A 13,922-nucleotide genomic window follows, 5' to 3' on the forward strand; every position below is an offset into this window, starting at 1 on the left:
GATCGCGGGTCGCGCGTATTATCGCGCTTCCAGCGATCGCGGATTTCAATGATGAATCAGGGGCTTTGTGTGCTTTCCACTTCCCACCACCCTACCATGTACTCTACATGCACTGTAAGTTCGATATTTTCTACCATCTTTTTCTGTATGCCGTATGTTCCATATTCACCATCACTTTTTTGTACACTGCAATGTGCATTCCATATTCCCCATAAACTACATTCTTTGATTTTCTGTTTACTCAAAAGTGGGAGCTCATTTGCCCACGAGTACCCAGGTTTAGACATCTAGTTTTGTATACAGTAGTATTTGCTAATACTGTAGTCTCACACTCTCAGTCTCAGTGAAAACCCTAAACTATTGCAAACTCATCATTTGTATACAGAAACGTCTGTCCTGAATTCTCTTTAGAACTTTTACACTACCATAAAGTATTTAGTGAAAAAAAATGTTTTTTGCTTGTGAAATATTCCTGCATTATTCATATGAGTTTGGTGGAAAGATTAAAATTGTCACTGTCATCTGAAAACACATTGTGAATAAATAATTAAACTATTTTTTGGCTATACTGTCTGTTACTGCACAGTAAATATCAAGTGAGCTATTAACATTTAAACACCATCAAAATAACAAAATATTATCTTATTTTGTTTCTTCATTAGGGCAAACTCATCTGTACAAATAAAATATTGCATTTGTGCTGCCAATTTATTTCTGCATTTCTGTTTAATCCATTGTTGACCAATGTATTTGAATATAAAATGCAGAAGTGTATTATATATATAAAGTCTATAAAAATGACTATACAATGCTTTATAATATTTATGTTTATGCTATCATTAGTATATTGTGGAAGCATTAGAGATGCTTTTACAGGATTGTATTAAACGAATAACGCCACTGTAAAATTACTTTATAACAAAACCCATGTAGGCCATCTAGTTGTCAAGAGTCTGCAGAGAATCAGAAGTTAGCACCACTGCATCTGCACTGCAGAGAGCCTTGTGACTTGTTTGTAGGCTAGCATAATTTTGTCTTTTGTCCTATTGACAATACCAACATGTATATATACATGCTTTGTGCTTTAGTATGCACCGTTTACCCTTGACATAGAGCTATGTATAGTAAACTCAGTACTGAAATATATTTATATTGTTAAAGAACTAAAGGAATATAGGAAAGACATGACAAGTAATAAATCATGAGATGGATTTACAACTAATTGAATTTATAGATTATAAAATTGGTATGACTTTAGGTTCGAATCTTTCAATTGTGTTTAAAACCACAGGACAAAGATTAGTCTTCTCATATTTTACAGAAGGATATGTGTCACGTAAATTGGTATGGACAGCAGAGGAAAATAAATGATCTTTGCAGGCTAAATCCCCTCAAAGCTAACAGGACAGGAATGCAGATAAGCAATTACTGCAAACTCACTACAATGTACAGCAGATGTGCAAGAATGGTAGACCTGTACGTGGAAGCCACAGTCCAGGTGCTGGGACACTTCCACATACATCCTTTGAGTCATGTGACATTTAGCATTTACATTTTAATGCTTTCTTTATTGCAGTTCTTCTATATCTCTAGCCTACACAAATACTACATAAATGCAGCTTTAACAAACTACCCTCCCCCACTGGTTTCAGTATAATGTAGAATAAACAACCATCTGGGACATCAGGGTGCAAGGCTTTATTTCTGCCTTTTATTCATTAAATATTACTTAGGTATTGAAATACTAATTGAACATCTTGTCATTCATGCCATTCATGTGATCAGTGACTTGAATGTGTACAAGGCAGTGAACATTTTTTTTACATTTTATTAAAAGAGTTTAAAAATAAAGTACAACGTTCAATGTATCAAAAATTTTGGTAATGAGAATGTAATAGCCACTCAAGTGGGCTCTAATGCTAACACAACAATACAAATATTATTCCCAGTTACCACTTACTATAGTAGAACAGCTGAATATTCACTCCAGGGGCAACCAAAAATATACAGTAACTGCTCTGTCCCAGATACTTCATATAGCTGCCTATTATAGCTAATTAGATTCAAGCTCTTATATTTAACCTGTATTAGGAGAATCACAGCTGAAATCTAACTACCAGCTATTCTATTGTATAGACTTTTTACTCCCTTCCAATTTCTGTACAAAATGTTGCATTGTTTACTGATATATCCCAACATATCTGAGATGAGGAGGGTTCTAAATAGCATCATGGTATTGATCTGCAAGGAGAAGAGAGAAGCTTTACTTACTTTATTAAATAAGGTGAAGTGATGTTCACTTTACCTTTCAACCATTCTCAAAAAAATCCTGTTTTCTTTAGTTTGGCCTGTTTCCACTGTATGGTATAGTATTGATATTGAACACGCCTTAACTCTAATAATTAAACCAAGTTAACACTTCCTGCTGCTTACTCAAAGTAAATGAACCCTAAATATTTGTATTGGTAATTTAAAAAACAGTAATCTCTGGATCTGGGATTTTCCATCTGGTTTCAACTGGGATCTTAATTACTTCCCATATTACCTCATTCATTTTAAAGCAATATGTAAAGTGTATTTAAAAGAGTGGTAAGGAGGTTACAATCTTTATCAGATTTTTTTACCGTCCGTGTCCCACTGTGGAAAATTATTGGGGTTGATTTAAAAAAAATAATACATAAATGTAGGCTGTTCTCTTAGCAAGAGATTATTCACTTAGCTTAGTGAATAAGGCAAAGTTATGCTGACTTCTGTCATCCAATCATGTAGGCAAAATGTTTTTACTTTAGACATGATTGGTTATTCTGTGCAAAGTTCATTTTCACCTCATTCATTAAGCTAAATATTTTATGACCATTCACATTGTTAAGAGAACAACTTATTCTCCTTTAAATCAACCCCATTTTCCCTGTTTGTCCTGGTGACAATTTTAAATAGGAGCAGAAAGGAATCCTACAATAGGGACAAGTGCCTGTGTAACAAATGTCTAAGATACTATTTCCCTTACTTTGTAGAGTACCTCCCCATATCCTTATGTATCCTCACATACATAACAGCATATTTATTACTAATACATTTCAGTATAAATACCCTGAAGCAATCATACCTTTTCTTTTATTCTGCCTATTTCCCACAAATGCTATAGAAAAAGTATTACTTATTAGGTGCTATAACCCGCACACTAGTGGGCAAATTAGGTAGACAACATTTATTGCCTGTTGATACTTTCAAAGTGTGCATGGGTATATATATATATATATATATTACTCACAGTATAATAAAATATACACACACATGATGAACATACAAACAAAGCCAGATGCATAGCATTGACCCATATAAAATCTTTCTGTACAGAAAATGCTCCAAAACACATATACCCTGTATATATTATTATGCTTATGAATTGGGTGCTGCATATTTCATTCCTGAGTCACATGACATGAAGAGCGTTTATGGCAGTAATGTGAAAGAAAAATCAAGTCACAGAGGCTTAGGTAGTTAAAAAATAATAAGCATTTCTATGTCTTCAGCATGTTCCTTTCCATAAAAATTATTCTGAAACAGTGGAGCTGGAAACCTCTCCCCCTTTTTTTTGAATGCATCATTAAACTTCTTACTCTTCCAAACAGAACTCATAAGCGTTAGTTTTCCTTAAAGAATAAAATTCTTACCCCTAGAGAATCTGAATTCATGGTTTTAGAATTCACTGCTTTTGTGCCAGGATAATGGAATTTAAACCATTCACTGCAATTCTTATCTCCATCAAGAACAGTCATGCTTTTCATTACTGATATTTTTTTAGCTAAATATTGTTACACTAAAAGATGACTATTACATAGCTGAGCAGTTCTGTTACTTTCTGCATCTTATTTTCATCGCTCTTGTTTTACTGGGTTTTCTGCACTGCAAAAGTAATGGTAGGTGACAAAAACTTTCACTCCATAGTTTTTATATAATTCTTTTATAAATAATACATTTCAGTATGAAAATTATACCTCCTTCTGCAATTCTAGACTAAAGATTTATTATGAAACATTTTCTTGTTAAAGCATTCAAATTACTTCTATCATTATCATTACACTACTCCTGAAAATTTGTGAATCCATGCCTGGGACACAGCCAGGTTGACTGTGCTTATTTTTCAAGCATAGCATCGATTTAATGGAAGGTAGATATATATTTATTTACAATTTTATATGTTTGTGCCGCAATAAATTAATTTTTTTTTTCTAATTGCTGTAAAGGTATTTGTATGTACACAGGAAAAACAATGACATATAATTTTATTATTTTCCAACTGCTATAGTTTTTTTACCATGTTTTAAGAGACACAATTAAAGAGCATATAGATATACATACTGTATATCATTCAATATAAAATAGGTTGCCATAATGATCAGTATAAAGAACATTTATGCACTCCCATAGCTCCAGATGTATTTATAAAAACCATATAAGTTATTAGTTTAGTTTGTACCACATGCTAGCTTGGATGGGCTTGGCCAAGTGGGTTGCCATTCACCTGCTGTGAGTTCTCTGCAATCATAGACTCCAGTTGGACCATTACTTGAGTCTTTTTTGATTATATTTCACATGACTGCATGGCACTAGCCATGAGATGTTTGGCAATAGTCCCACTGTATTTAATGGTTGGTGAGCTTACATCAGGATTGATTTGCAGTGTTTAATATGAAAGTTACCATACAATATCAAATTATTTCAAGTTATGAAATGTGTTGAGTGTGGAGCTCTAGCGACTATAAAAGATAGGGGGTGTCTTTTTACACCTTTTACTAGCAGTATTACTAGTAGTAAGAGATACCAACATTTTGGTAATACATCCATTGGGCCATCGTGTGTTTGGCATGCATTTATTTAAAAGCAGAATAGTGCCCTAATGTGAATTAGGCACACTCTTTTGGGAAAGTTCCTCTTTTTTTAACAAAATCCTTTGCCGATCAAGGTATTTTTTAAACTATATGAACATAAAGCTTCAAGTTACTTGTTGACATGGATAAAAAAACAATACATTATAATGTTATCTATTTTTTTTCAAAATTTAATATGCCCTAGATGAGACCATGACTAAACTGATACAGAAACACTATAGATCTCCTAATATTCATGAGCTTCATATCTCTTTGATGGGTTATTTACATGACCAGTGATGACATTTAACTAGAAACATTTCAGCAATGAAGTAAGATCTATTATCAGACATCAAAGCTATGTACCAGTTGAACTGAAGGAATATCTCATGGTTTCAAAGTTGAGATTTAATATCTTAAATCAAGGATGGGAACAGGATCAGAATTTATTATCTCTCATTTCTCTCAGGCTAAAAATGATTAACAGTGATTTATACAACTGCAGAGATTAAATATTACATATTTATCAGTAGTTTCATACTTAAACACTCCATTTTCTCCTTTATATAGACTGTTAAACTTTTAGCAAATAAACACAATGGAGAGTGAGCCTAAAACTTAACTGAAGTTTTCACTCAAAGTACTGTATGTAGATAAATTAATTGCGCAGTACAAAATTTGACAAATAGATAGCATGTGCTTTTTTTTTTTACCGCTATCCCCGCGGAGGCCAAAAAAATTATGGTTAGGTCGCGTACTTCGAAGGTGTATTACATGCGACGCCAAATTTACACCTACCCCCTTAATGTTATTCTTTAATGACAATAGTGCCATGTGTTTTTTTTTCCTAGTGTATTTCATGAAATATGTGACTACAAATATTTTACAATCTTTAAACCTCAGATTACTAAAAAATAACAACATGATGTTGTTGGTTTTGCTGGGCTACTTGAAGAAATACCACATCTGTTTTGCCTGCTGAAATCAATTGATGAGGCAAAGAAACAGCACAGTACAGAATGATTTAGACCATTTATGCAGAAGCAATGAAACAGCAGAATATTACACTTCAATCTACCAAAATTATTAAATCTGCATTTAGAAGAACAGACCATTTTCATCTCATTTAGACACATCAAGTTCATTTTAAATTTGCCAATGATTAATTCCAGGTCCACAACTGTAGTGTTGTGGCTAAATGTGAATATAACCTTTCCACAACAATTCTATTTTTTATTTACACAGTGGTCAGTATCACCAAGAAAGCGATAGTCATGCATTTCTACTGCAGCCAATGATAAAGATTGAGCACAATCAATAAAGCACATATAAGTTAAAAAAGTAAAATATAAAACATAATAAAACACACTATAAAGAACATGCATTTTGTACAGCATGTTGTAGGGCTTCTGTCCAGGACTAAATAGTATCCAGTATACATTCACATAGGAATAATGGAAATAGAGATAGGCAAAAAAAAACGTAACTTCACTAATTAGCCCTAAATAATATAATGTGACAGGCAAAGGATTAAAATCTTTAAAAATATGTATACTGCCATAATCTTTACACAATGGCTCCAGTGACTATGAAAGAACCTAGGTATGTATTTAGAAGATTGTTTACACTATGCTTTACTAGACTGGGTAGTTTATATACATGTTAATAATGTACAGGTAGTCCCAGAGTTAAGAACATCCTTTATACAGACGACTCATAGATACAAACAGGGCTTCCCTGCTCGCTTGTGTGCAGAACAGAGGCTTGATGGGGGAGGGGGCCACTCGCATGACTTTCAGAAGAAGTCTTCCTGTTCTGCAACATACTCTGCAGTTGTTTCTTTTTGCATACTAAAGCACAGCTTGCTTCAGAAGTTAATGAATGTCTAGGCTCTATAAAGCATCAATTTGCAGTGGTAGTTACTCTGTCTACAGCACTACAGTAATATTAGCTTGGTTTTGTAGTAATAGCTGTAGTTTTGAGGGGCTGACATTTAAACACCTAGACTAGATCAGATATAGCCTACTTGCATTTCTGGAACTGATTAATGTTTTAGCTTTAAAGAAAAATTAATCATAGCCATCAAAATAAGCAATGAAAAATGTATAGTGGTGAACAACCTAAGAACAAGTAATGTTAGTGTTTATTGAACCAAAGTAAAGGAGACTTTCTACAAGAATATGCAGACAATGCTACCTTTCTAGCTGACCTGTGTATTTCTGATCTTCTTGACCAACAGACTTGGGTCATACATCATAAATGATAGATGTTTTTCAATTAAGAGTCCACAGGACTTACTCAACACCCTCTCCTGATTTACTTACTTACCTTGCGTTCATTGCTACTGTACTCCTGGATATTAAACTTATATTGGAACATTTTACCAATGGTTCGGAATATTATTTGCTAAATGTTTTATCTGCATTGATTTTAAGTTGTATATGAAAGCAATGCTTTATTTTTTCTTTACATTATAGTAATTATGCACCCAAATATGTATTTTTCTTGTTATATATTTTATAAAACCGTTTTTTTCACAAAAACGCTGAAGCTGACAACACAAGCATACTCAGAACAGAATAGAAAGGCTACTGCATAGGCACAGGAGTTTACATAATTGTGAAATGCTTATTACAGACCCTACATGACCCCCGCACACAGGTGATGTTAACCTACTGATGAGAAAATAAAGATTAAGGCTTATTCAAAAACAGCACTGTGGACTTTTAAATAATAAATAACTGCAAGTGTTACACTTATTAGCTTGTGTACATATAACATAAAACTGTATATCTGATATTAGACCCCATATTAAGTGGATAACATTTTATCCCTGTTTGATGGAGTAAATGTTAGGTCAAAAACCACTGCTTACATTATTGCTGATGCGTTCACTAAAGCATTAGATGAAAGTGAGGCAGTATTGTATTTCACGAGTCAAATCATATGTTCACATTCAAACATCCTTTCAATTTGCCATTTATTCATAAACAGCTTCTGTATTGGATTTGCAATGAACCAACAGGCCATTACTATACAGTAATGGAGTTTAAATCTGTATTTATCCCTTGACTGACTAGCTTGACCCAATGCCAACATTGTTATTGTGCTTGCTCTTACATTTTCTACTGTTCAACCTTAAATTTCCACTAATAAAAGAGGTCATTAGGAAGTCATGTTTATTTCCACCAAATAGATATGAATAAACATGGGGGACAGAGTGTCATCTCAGGCAATGTTCTAAATAAAAGCAATCTTTTTTTTCCTTTCACATGTAAGGGAAGCTAGTAACTGGGACCAGGTGAAAGACTAATAAGTAATAATTACTACATTGAAAATGAAAGTAGGCATGATTAATAGTCATGCTGCAATACAAGAATGTGCTAAGTCTCCTAAATGGCATATGGTTGAACTTGTATTGATTCCCAAATCTGCCCTGCTGTTTCTCTTTTCCTTTTCATTAGCTTCACTTGCTGAGCTTTAAGTAACTCTACAAAACACTTTTAGCTTTTTTTACCTTCTGAAATAATATAGTATATAAAAAAAGTTAATTTTAATAACATTATAACACATACCTTTATTTTGCAGGCGGCCTTAGGAATATGTAAAATTTATTTTGGCACATATAATTAGGAAAATGCTTTAAACTGTTATGGTTGTAAACTAGAACATGTTGCTAAAATCTTGGCTTTCTAGATGAACTCATTAAGGGACAAAACACACTAGATGCATCAAAGGAGACTGCAATAAAGATGGCTGCTCAAACTTGTGTTTCTTTCTTTTTTTGGTATATCATTATTCTGAGCAATTACAAAGGAGAGAATACCACCTAAAAGGACTCTGCCGCTTCAATGCCAATTATACCTGGAACAGCAAACTCATTTCTCATGAACAAAGTGCTCATATATGTTTAATGTCTTACTAAAGATATCTTTTTTGAGTTTTGGATAGAGTAGGAAGGGATTTTAACCCTTGTCTGTTTTTTTTCTGTCTCATTAAAGATTTTTGGGAAGCAAGAGATCATTTTAGAGGCCTATTTGTTAAAACGTTGTTGTGTTCTTTTTCAAACCTGATTGCCACTTTTAGAAAAACAGATATTTTTCCTGGTGATCAGGTTTGTAATAGTTGAGACCAGAAGTACTGTAATACCTCTAAAGGGGTGATCAGAAACTCTGTTCACTTGATTATAGTGAATAATTGGTCTTAACAGCCAACTCACTTCTATTGTGGCTAAATGCATTACATTTGAAAAGTGGTGACAAAGACCAAATTAGCAATCAGGTTGTGATCAATGTGTTTAAAAAAACAATAAAAAAAACAACCATGATAGAACTATGAACCATGATATGTCCTTTGGGGATCACCACAATTGAAGTGGCATTCCATAGGAATGCAGAAATAAAAGTAGAAATAAAAGAAAACAAAAAATGTCTTTTAACATGGTTGCTTATATGGTAAATGACCAAGAAATATAGCCAGCATAGATAAACAATTATGATTTACACTAATGTGTAAAGGAAAGTATACTCTCTTTTATTTCGAGGGTTTTGCATATCAGGACATAATAAAAAATCATGAGGCCCCATGTTGGTTTTGAAGGTAAATAAACACAACCTCACATGATGATAAGCACATCACATAATACAATATGTAATTATTTAGTAATAATAATATTTAGTATACCCTTACAACTTCCATAGAAATTAAGGGGGTAAATATCAGCCACGTACTGAAAATCTAATGCGCTTGATGAACTGATGAAAAGTGATGAAAGTGAAAAGTCAAAGTGAAGTGTATCCTCTCCAGCCTTGAAGACCTTTAATAAATCAAGCCCTATCGGTCTGGGAAGTTATAACACTAATCCCGTATAATCTGAAGTCTATCATTTTACAGGGAGAAGGAATATGAAATGACAGTTGCCAATCTTCTCAGAAGTGGATATCCCCCCAAGGTCAATTATGTGCAATACTCTGAAAAAGTTCATAGTGGTACAATTAGAAAAAGACTGCACAAGTATGGCATGTTTGGAAGAATTGACAGTAAAAAGCCTCTTCTCTTAAACTACACAGCAGTGTGGCTTAGGTTTGCAAAGTTGCATTTGAAAAAAACACAAGACTTCTGGAACAACGTCCTTTGGATGTACCAGATGTAAGTGGAATTGTTTGGCTATAATGCACAATGCCTTGTTTACTATAAGCCAAACACAACATATCAGCAAAAACACCTTATATCATCTGTCATGCATGGATGTGGAGGGGTGATCACTTGGGCTTGTTTTGCATCCACTGGACCTAGGCACATTGCACTCATTGAGATGACCATAAATTCTGTACACCAAAGAATTCAGGTCGAGTCAAATATGCAGCAATCTGTGATACAACTAATGTCTTGCCAAATTTTGCAGTTATGCAACAGAACAATGATCCCTAGCAAAACTATAAAAGGAAAACCTTATAGAAATACTTTGGTGAGACCTTAAAAAAGCTGAACATAAATGAATGCCTGCAAATCTCAATGAACAGAAGCAATGTAAAGAAATGGGCCAAATTTCCTAAAAAATATGTGAAACAATGCTAAAGTCATATAGAAATAATCTCTCGAAGTTATTGCTGATAAAGATGATTCTACAAGTGGATTATGCTGTGTGTTTTACACTCAAGGTTAGATGTAATCAATTTAAGAACCATTTTTTTTTCATTTTAACCTGATACATAGAACCTTAGATTTGAGAAAGGGTGTAGGATAGATTAGAGGAGACTAAGGGGGAAAGGGCTTAGTTTTTGTCTGGAGATGAACTTCTGATCAATTAAAGTATTAGACATTTCAAATAGTTAAAAAGCATTTTGTTGATTTTAAAAATCACAACATAATACTGACATAAAATGAGGCCAAGTCTTTCTGTGTGTTGTATTAAAAGACTTCAGAAGGAACACTTGGAATAGGCACAAGAGGTTTATTGTAAAGTTGAATGACACCTGTGGCTTCTATGCAGTGTAACAGAATCCTGGACTTCTAGCACTCCAGCATATCCTTCAATGAATTTTTAATGAATTCCAAACACTAAATTAGCAGGTGTTTTTTTCTTTTTCCCCAGCATGGGAAATTTGACTTGACATACATAATTTTAATTAAACCATTTAAAATGACTTGGTAGTTTGATGTAGTAATACTGGTTTTAACTAAAACTAAAAAAAAAAAACATGTTTCCTTTTCATTTACCATTTTAGGTTAGATTACCTTGAAAATACATAGGCATATTTAAAAATTCCAAACCTAGTCAGCAGGTGGAGCTCTTAGGCTCCTCTTAAATTTCCAAGGCTCTCCTTAGTTACTTAGCTTCATATCCTAATATATAACAGACAAAAACAATATGCTTGCAATTCCTGTACATATAAATATATTTTATAACTTTTAAAATGTTAGCAGCAAAAGACAATGCACAATATTGCCTGGACTTCCCTAGTGTTGAAAATCCTGTGTTATCTCATAAAACTAATATTAGAATCATGTAATCCTAAATTGAAAAACAGTGGAAAGAATGTGGATATTCAATGTTCTACTTTTTATACTTTTCTTTATAATGTGGCCATAACATGCCAACACTTCATTCATCAATACTTCAACATCTACTATGAATCTAAGACAATGACAATGGTTCAAAAGAGTTTACGGAGACTCTCATGACACTGCTACAGCCTGTTTGTGAACCCTCTTGGTTGATGACCCTGCTGAAATAAATACATACAATAAAAAAAATTTACAATGAACATTTGGAAGCATATTGTGGCAATAAGGGACCACAAGGCGAGTGTTTCTTGTTCATACTTGTGTGTAAAGACCCATTTTTTGCACAGGACAGTTGAAGACATAGTTTTAGCCATTCCAGTTAATTAATCTACATTATTTAATGGTGACTTACCTTCGTCTCCTTTCAATAAGCTTCTTGTAAACTATAGACCAACGAGAATTCAAAGTATCTAGATTCTCCCTAATATGAGAAGCATCAGCAGTTGAGGACTGCTCAGCAACTTCTCCTCCACATACATTCAGTGCTATAATGGTAGATTGCTGCTGCTCTATGCCATCTTCAAGTGCCTGAAAGTATAAAAAAGGCAAATTTAGATTTAGGAAGAACAGATAATAGTATTTCTTGTGATAAAAAGCTGAGAACTGGTAAGACTAGTAACTAAAAATATGTATTATAATAGTAGCAATTCATATTATGTATGAATGTATCTCAAGGTAGTGCATTTGTATGAATACAGTAAGGCTTACAATGTTGGGAATCTATGCAGTTGGAAAAAAAAGCTAATTCTTGAAGGAACATGCTATAAATAATAAAACACAGAGTGACTATTTAAATTCACCCTAAAGAGTTAAGAAATTCTCTATCTATGATTGAGCTCATGTACCAACATTCTACAACACAGCAGACCTCATTAATCATAAGTACTCTAAGCATCTTAACATTAAATGCACAACAGTGCTTATTGTTTACCAAATGTATAATAGTATAACACAAAACTCATGAATTCTGTATGTATACACAGATAAGCCAAGACATTAAATTTACTTACAAATGCAGTGAATAAAATTGATTACCTCTTTTATAGAGATGCCAGATAAGAGGTAGGTTATATCAGGCAGCAAGTGAGGACAGAGTTTTTATATGGGATACGTTGAAAGCAGGAATCAAGCACAAGATTCCTGCTTTGAACATGTACTTGGTGTGCAGTTGTTAGTACTTACCTAAAGTGGTCTAGTGAAGAACAACAGTAAACCAGTGTGAGGCTCATGGGCACTCAAGACTCATTAATAACTATGAGAGAGAAGGCTCCCTGTCTGCTGGTTCAGTCATACGAAAATATAACTGTAGCACAAATTATTGAAAATCTTCATGCTGGTTATAAGAAGAAGGTGTAAAAACACAAAGCATTGCAGCTTCCTACATATAGGGCTGCAGAGCTGCAGACCAGGCAGAGTGCCCATGTTGACACTTGTTCACCACATTTCTTTTGGGCAACAGTTTCAAAGGCTTGATTACACAATACACTCCCCACTAGTCTCCTGGGAACCCCTACAAACACCCCTTCTGGCTAATAAAATGCATAATGTAGGAAATATATTTATTGTTCATAGGTAATGTATTTTTACCCATTCCTGAATCATGTTTAATATATATACCTTTATCATCCATTATCCTTTAAAATAAAAAATAATCATCCTTATCCATGTTTGTGCTTTAAAGCATTGTCCCAAATTCATTATCTAAAACAAACGTATTCCCTGAGTAACCATATAACCACCCCTAACTAGGGTAAACTAATTTATTTTAGGGGTATATCCAATAGCCATACCTACAAAGAAATAATACAAACACTATTCATCTTGCATTAGGATTCAATGACCATGAGGTTGGAAACCATCTGCTAAAGGAAGTTTTACCACTCATTATTTCGATAACAGGACACAAGAATAAGAAAAACATAAGTCTTTATATGCATGTACTATTTAATAAAAAATGTCAGCACTAACTATACTCACAATGTTCCCACTCATTATTTTTTAAAATTACTTTTGAACTTGTGAACCCATTCTCCAGATGCTACAACTTCTTTCATCTTTAAAAAAAAATATGCATTATGCCATGATATTGTAAAGCAAACTAAAAGACTGGTGGTTAAACTCTCACTGCTGTATTTTAAGTTAAAAAAAATGTAGAATTCCCTAATATACTTTATAGTTTTCTCATTTTCCTTTACCCTTCAGGCTTAACAAATATTAAGTTCATTTATAGCATTGTGCCTAAACATTTGTAGTAAATGCTTTAAATTTTGGCATATTTACAGAGTTCAATTTAAAACAGAATAAATTGCACATAAATGGTGCAAAGCATACAGAATTCTAAGCATGTACAATATCTCTTTTAATCCACTGCTAGAGTATTTGATTCACAATAAGCCATAGTTTGACAGGACAGAAATATCATTTTGCCGGTTGAACATCAGGAATCAAAGAATCTTTTTTGAAATTCCGTCAAGGAGTGCACTG

General features: G+C 33.5%; 1 protein-coding gene across 7 annotated transcripts in view; it reads right to left on the reverse strand.

The window, feature by feature from the left end:
• DMD (dystrophin) overlaps positions 1–13,922 on the reverse strand; it is a 721,719-nt gene that overhangs the window by 476,539 nt on the left and 231,258 nt on the right. For all 7 annotated transcript variants that reach the window (XM_072414251.1, XM_072414268.1, XM_072414235.1 and 4 more), the window contains one exon: positions 11,791–11,966. In XM_072414251.1, the coding sequence (XP_072270352.1) occupies positions 11,791–11,966 (176 nt within the window). The remainder of the gene's footprint in view (positions 1–11,790; positions 11,967–13,922) is intronic.

This window comes from Pyxicephalus adspersus, chromosome 1 (genome assembly GCF_032062135.1).
Source record: "Pyxicephalus adspersus chromosome 1, UCB_Pads_2.0, whole genome shotgun sequence".
Lineage (NCBI taxonomy): Eukaryota > Metazoa > Chordata > Amphibia > Anura > Pyxicephalidae > Pyxicephalus > Pyxicephalus adspersus.